Source organism: Austrofundulus limnaeus, unplaced genomic scaffold (assembly GCF_001266775.1).
Source record: "Austrofundulus limnaeus strain Quisiro unplaced genomic scaffold, Austrofundulus_limnaeus-1.0 Scaffold112, whole genome shotgun sequence".
In the NCBI taxonomy this organism is placed as follows: domain Eukaryota; kingdom Metazoa; phylum Chordata; class Actinopteri; order Cyprinodontiformes; family Rivulidae; genus Austrofundulus; species Austrofundulus limnaeus.
The window spans coordinates 1,150,632-1,158,152 of NW_013952514.1; the positions used below are offsets into that span (position 1 = coordinate 1,150,632).

Genomic DNA, 7,521 nt, shown 5'->3' on the forward strand with positions numbered 1-7,521 from the left:
ACTAGCATAATACCGCCACTTCCTGGACATAGAATTATGATACGAGATACGTATCACGTTTTAACGAGATACGTATCACGTTTTAACGAGATACTATCACGTTAAAACGTGATACGTATCACGTTTTAACAAGATACGTATCACGTTTTAACAAGATACGTATCACGTTATAACGTGATAGCGCTCGGAATTTTTTTTTCCTGCCTGATAGCAACACGCTTCCGTACTGTTCTCCCACAACTGTATAAGTGAAATTTATCATTGAACATGAAGATATGAGGCACCAAATGAGTGTTCAGTCCTAGTGGTTGCATTATTTGCAGGTGGCTCTGTGAAAATAGCACACTGCCACTTTAGCTGCTGGGATGAAACATGTCATCTGCCACAATAGGACAACCCCTCGCTTGCTGAAACAGGAGACACCTGCTAGGCTTCACATGACAAACACAATCAACCATAGAATTAATTCCATGATATAAAAACCTGATTTTTTTGTCTTCTAGATTATTAACTGATATCTGATAAAAACAGAGGCATAGCCATAGGGGTTGCCAAGGTGGCATGGCAACTGTTTAGCCACCCCAAGTGCTGCCCTCAAATGATTGACAAGTGGGGTGAAGCTTGCACGTAGCATTTCAAAGATGGACATTTAAAGAGGAACTTTTTTTTTTTTTGCTAGCTGAATTAGCTGCCAGCACATCATGGGGATTGCTGCTGGTGACCAACACACCTAATTTTATGCTTGGTATTTATAAAAATTGCTGAAGTGAAGTCATTTGAAATCAGCTTTGGCAACCATCTTGGATTTTGTATTTGAAATCAGATTGTAAAGAATTGTTGCTTGGCTAAAACTATGCTAATTTTCAAATATGGCTAAATCATAGCCCTTTAGCATCTTAGTTGGGACTAACAATGTATTTTGGATCATTCTTAGATATGATCACACAAGATTTCAGAACAATATTTATTAAAACAGACAAAATATAACTATTTGAAGTTAGCTGTGGAGGCCATCTTGAATTATCAGAGTAGTTTTAATTATTTGTATGATACCCACTAAAAAACGTCTTGGCCAACCCTGTGCCATCCAATGCAAAAATGTCTAGCTCCGCCCCAGCTTAAATAGTTGTGTGCACTCTGTGTACATATACGGGAAAGTAAACAACCACATATAGAGCCAAAAATCGTAGCTCAAACTTACTCAAAGTACTCCTGAGCAGGCGTGGCTTTGTAAATGTCTCCAACTGAGCCGTTCTCAGCCCAGTCAGAGCAGTTTGGACTGTTCCAAGTGTTGTTGCAGTGGACCCATGGTAGCTCGCTGGTGAATGATGAGAAGAGGTAGAACAGTGCCCAGGAGATGATGACGTTATAGTAGAAACCAACATAAAGGGAAATAAGAATCACTGTGAAACCCACACCTGTAAGGAAGACAAAATACACACATTATTGATTAACATTTCTTTATTTTTTTTCTCCTACATATTAACAAATTGCGTATAATTTCTTATCCTCCTCCATCCACCCATTTTCTGCTGGTTAACCATGTTTGAATGGTAATTTATCATGCGTTATGTTTTGAGATTCCTTGTGTTCAGTTTCTCAGCATCTCCTTGTGTCATCAGCCATTTCCGCTCTTAATTCACCACACCTGCTCCAGCTGTGAACATTAGTAATCATTCCACCCAGCCTTTTCATTTGCCCAGCTTTATACTGTATCACTCATCAATCCACCATCCAGTTACCCTGGTTGTTACCTGCCTGTTCTGTTTGCCTCCTTGTCTGTTCCGTATACCCCTTCTAGTTTTATTTTCTGTATATTTTACTGCTGCCAGCGTTTGTTTTTATTATTAAATTCCTAACTGCATTAAGTCCTCAAGATATGTCTGCATCCCTCACCACTTCCTGATAGATGCAACAGACCTAGGGTGAGGACCCAGACATATTTTCCCCCCTCCCTATTGACACTTCAGCTCCTCCTGGGGTTACCCAAGGTATTCCCAAACCAGAGAGGATATGTCCTTCTCCAGACCCTGAAAAGAAGTGGGTAAAAGATGATGGATGGAAGGAATGAATATTACTGTTTTACACTCCCATTCAGCAAATACAATGTGTGTGTGTGTGTGTGTGTGTGTGTGTGTGTGTGTGTGTGTGTGTGTGTGTGTGTGGACAGTCATAGCTTGCGGTTTCACCACAACAAAAACAACTTTTAATGATAGCCCCTTCATGCCTTAATTATCAACACATCTACCCTTTCTATAAATCTAAAGTGGTACCCTCTCTTCTAAGGCTGCCTGTAATTGTTAAAACTTTTGCTAAGAAGTGTGACCGCAACTGTGCTTATTGATATCTTTGTAGTGTGGATGTGATATTTGTCCAGTGAGCAGTGTCTCTTATTAGAACTGCATGTGGCCATGCTATCTCCCCGTCTCTGTTTGTCTTGGTGCTTTTCTTCAAATGCATTGATCCTGAGAGGAAACCAGCCTGTTGATCAGAATAATTACTGTCAATACGGGCATGTGTATGTGCATTGGAATAATTACTGTTATCCTCCCGCTGGGAGGCAGAAAAAGAGAGAGTGAAGCGTGTGATTAGAACGTCAACATCCTCAGTCTGGTCTCTGACAGACAGCACATGTTCTTGCACAGGAGGCACATGGTCTTCAACAGATAGGAAGACACAAATTGACACTTTAGACAACCTTTACACATTTAAAACAGGATTTCACAGAAAACAGCCCTATAGTTTTTTACTGTGAAACAACAGATGGTCTTCTGAAATTGTCTGAGGTTGTTTTTGCAGTGCATATTGCTAAACTTAAATTACTTTAAGAACTGAAGAAAACTGGCTTAAATTCAGCAGGGTGCAATTCAACAAAAACATTGTGGAATTCAAAAAATTCAACTTGTAAAGTGTATAACATGGATAAAATACTGATTCGAGAAAAGAGTTTCAATATATATTTTAAAGGTGTTACTGAGTTAATAAGCAAACATGAAACTTAGTGTTTGTCTCTTTAGATTTTGCTGTGTTTTGTGGACTTGGAGGAGGCATTTGACCATGCTCCCCAGGTTACGCTGTTGGTGGTGCTACGTGGGTGGGGTTCTGTTGCCATGGGCCGTTCAGTCCCTATACAAACATTTGAAAGTCTGGTTCGCATTGCCAGCTGTAAGTTGGACCCCTTCAGGGTGAAAGTCTGACTCTGTCAGGCCTGCTGATTGTCCCATATTCTGCTCATAACTTTTATGAAAAAAAAAACAACTCATGGAGCTACCAGCAGGTGAAAGGGGTAAGGTTCATTGACTTCAAAATGTTGTCTTTGTGGTTTGTGGATGATATCATCCTGTTGGGTTACAGCTCAGGCCAACATCAGTGATGGATAGAGAAGATCCACAGTCTCCTGGTCTTAAACCTTTACTTAAGAAACCTGATCTTGATTCAGGAGTTCTGGCCAACTATAGACGTATATCTAATATCCCATTCATATCAAAAATTCTTGAGAAAATAGTTGCAAATCAACTATGTGAACATCTGGATAGAAATAATCTATATGAGGAGTTCAGTCAGGGTTTAGAGCTCATCATAGCACAGAAACTGCATTGGTTAAAGTTACTAACGATATTCTCATGGCCTCAGACAGTGGACTTGTGTCCATTCTTGTCCTGTTAGATCTCAGTGCTGCATTTGATACAACTGATCACAATATTTTATTACGTAGACTTGAACTTGATATTGGGATTACAGGAACAGCTCTAAAATGCTTTGAGTCTTATTTAACTGATAGATTTCAGTTTGTTAATGTTAATAATGAATCCTCTTCTTACACCAGAGTTTGTCATGGAGTTTCTCAGGGTTCAGTACTTGGACCAATCCTCTTTACTTTAAATGTGCTTCCTTTAGTTAAAGTTATTAAACAGCATGGGATAAATTTCCATTGATATGCTGATGATACCCATTTATATTTATCCATGGAACCTGATGAATCCAACCAGTTACTTAAACTACATGCATGTCTTACAGACATAAAAACATGGATGAATCCTAATTTTCTGCTTCTAAACTCAGAGAAGAAAGAGGTTATGGTTTTTGGACCTGAACATCTTAGGGATCAACTTTGTAGCCTTTCACCTTCTCTGGATGGCATTAATCTGGCCTCCAGTTCTAATGTAAAGAACCTTGGTGTTATTTTTGATCAGGATATGTCTTTTAACCCCCACATTAAAAATGTTACCAGGACCGCCTTCTTCCATCTGTGTAATAGCACTAAAATTAGAAACATCTTGTCCAAAAATGATGCAGAAAAACTGATCCATGTGTTTATCACGTCTGGGCTGGACTACTGTAATTCTTTATTATCTGGACATCCAAAAAACTCTTTAAGAAGTCTTCAGTTAATCCAAAATGCTGCTGCTAGAGTAATGAGAGTTGGAAGGAGAGATCATATTTCTCCCGTTTTAGCTTCTCTCCACTGGCTCCCTGTCAAATCCAGAATATAATTTAAAATATTACTCCTAACATACAAAGCTCTTAACAACCAAGCTCCATCATATATTAAACATCTTAATGTTCCATACTTCCCTAACAGAGCACTTTGCTCTCAGACTGCAGGTTTACCTGTGGTTCCTTGAGTTTCTAAAAGTAGAATGGGAGGCAGAGCTTTCAGTTATCAAGTTCCCCTCTTATGGAATCAACTTCCAGTTTCTGACCATGAGGCTGAGACTGTCTACTTTTAAGATTAGAATGAAGACTTTTCTTTTTGATAAATCCTATAGTTAGGCTTAGGTTTCCTGAATTATTCTTCTTACTGCTATAGACTTAAGACTGCTGGAGCACAAACTGAGCACTTTTCCTCACTCTGCTATTATCTTTAGTCTCTCTTCTCTATATGTTTATTGTAATTATTTCTATCAACAACACATTTTTTTCTTTTTGCCTCTTTTCAAGAAGCAGGTGCACTGGACCAGTTCTTCTGTATTTGGCTGTGTCTCTTTCCTGTCCCCCAACGCAACCGGTCGAGGCAGATGGCCACCTGTCCTGAGCCTGGTTCTGCTGGAGCTTTCTTCCTGTTAATGTTTTATTGTTAGTCTATGTTCCTACCTTCACCTAGGGTTACAAACTCTGGACAGTTACTGAAAGAACAAGATTAAAGTGAAGTTATCTAGGAAAGACTCCAAGTAGAGTCACTGCTCCTCCACATCGAGAGGAACCAGTAAAGGTGCTTCACACATCTGGAAAGGATGCCCCTTTGATACCTCCTTAGGGCAATGTTCTGGGTATGTCCAACTGGGAGGAGGCCCCAGAGAAGACCCAGAGCATGCTCCTGTTTCTTGGCCAGCCTGGGAATTCTCCCAGAAGAGCTGGAAGAGGTGGGTGGTGAAAGAGAGGTCTCGGCCTTCCTGTTCAAGCTTCTGCCCCTGTGACCTGTTGGTTGGTTGGTTGGATGGATGGATGGATGGATGGATGGATGGACGGATGGATGGACGGATGGATGGATGGATGGATGGATGGATGGATGGATGGACGGATGGATGGACGGATGGATGGATGGATGGATGGTTTTTGTTCTCCATTAGCGTATGTTCAGATGGCATTCTCCTGGATGAGGCTCTGCTTAACGATGTGTACAAAAGATGTGTTACCTGACTGGACAACCAGGACACAAGTCTAAAAGCCCAATTTACATTTGCTGTCCATCTGAGTGCCAACAGAACCTGATGTTCTGGGAGAGATAAATAATACCTGTCGCTGCTCAGCACCGAGATGGGCGGACAAAAGAGACTGGCATGTAGACAGGCAGGCATGTGGGCAGACACACACACACAGATTGAAAGACATGCAAATACTAAGTGTGTGTGTGTGTGTGTGGGGGGGGGGGGGGTTACTGTCATTCACACGGCAATAAAGGCAAATGGACTTAACAGAAGCATTAACTGTGACATATTTGTAAAACAAGTGCAAGGACTTGTGGAAACAAAATAATGGTTTTCATCATGTGAATAACAATAAAATGTTTATTTATTTTGTTGCTTGAGATAAATTCTGGAGAAAAAAATATGTATAATTATTAAGGACCAGACAGATCTGTTTAGGACACTATGTTTCAAACTAAGTTAATCAAATTTAAATGTAGCATTGTCTTTATGTGAGGAACATTTTTTTCGTAAACTTTCAAATGTCCAAAAAAAAGTACGTACACAAAATCTTGCTTTATATCAGGAATAAATATATAAATAAATAAATGAACATCCTTCCTACCTTTAAATATGGGACAGATCTTCCAAACACCTGCAGCCCCCTCTCTGTTGTATTGTCCCAGAGCCAGCTCCATGTAGAAAAGAGGCATCCCTGCGATCACCATGAAGAACAGGTATGGCACCAAGAATGCACCTGCATAAATACAATGAAGGTGCTGTCTGAACTACGTAGTTAATGTCACACAATGCCAGTAGCATTCCTACAGAGCACAGTGGTGCCATATCCAACAAAACATGATATTTTGTTCTGCTTAGATTTACAAATCATCGTGTTTGTTAACATCCATATTTAAGTAATGTATCATCTACTGGCACAATGCAAAAATATTGCTTGCTTGGTGATGATGCAATGTATAAATTAATGAAATATGTGTCATGAATACTTGGTGCTTGTCATATTAGTCACCATCCATATAATTTGTTGCCACTTCAGAGAATATTAGATCAGTATCAGAAATCACAAATGATCAAATCTTAAGAGATCGCAAACGTCAAAGAATTTTAATTTTTGTTAGATCAAGCTTGCATACCTTTTACTGTTTTAAGTCTCCCAGAGAGCAGAGCAATGTTTATTTTGTAAAAATAAAAGTCTTTTACAAAAAAGCAATATAGTAATCAACACTACAAATCAGGTACAAAATATTTTGTTAAAAAGGGACATAACTAACCTGTATGTTCATCAGTGATTAAAAAAAAAATACAAATTACCATGCATACGGTTTGTTAAATGAATTCATCACATAATTTGTACTCTTACTCTAGTGTTACCTCATAGAACATAAAAGAAAACATGAATATTCATATTGTTACTTCAAAACATTGTTTTTTTTTTTTAGATTTTATCAAAAGCTGGTGGAAAAACTACAATCTTTTATAAACATATTACATATTTTATAAAGTTCTGCCTGTTTTATTTTTTTATTATTTTTGAACCAATTAACCCCAAAATACATTTAATTCAAATAAATAATTTAAGACACGTATTTTCCTCTATGCGCAGGTTGTTGGATATTCTGAGTGTCAGTCCAGAGCATGACTAAAATGTCATTTCTAGCCCCAGTATCATCTGCAGCTCTTGAACACAATGAGGGCTCTATGTTAAACAGCCATAATTAGTGACACTGATTGTTAAAGCTAATCTATGCAGAGCAGCTGTGGTGTGTTTCTCTCTTTTTATCTCTATTTTCATCTGTTTAAAGGGTTAAATAGGTGCAAAATATATTAATGCAACAAGTGAATTAATTTTATACAAATCTGCTCTTCTTTGCTC

General features: G+C 38.7%; 1 protein-coding gene across 1 annotated transcript in view; it reads right to left on the reverse strand.

Annotated features, from left to right (window-relative positions):
- slc6a3 (solute carrier family 6 member 3) overlaps positions 1-7,521 on the reverse strand; it is a gene marked incomplete at its 5' end in the record, with an annotated part of 29,008 nt that overhangs the window by 20,354 nt on the left and 1,133 nt on the right. The window contains 2 exon segments of the mRNA XM_014014255.1: positions 1,202-1,418; positions 6,253-6,384. Coding sequence (XP_013869709.1) covers positions 1,202-1,418; positions 6,253-6,384 — 349 coding nt within the window.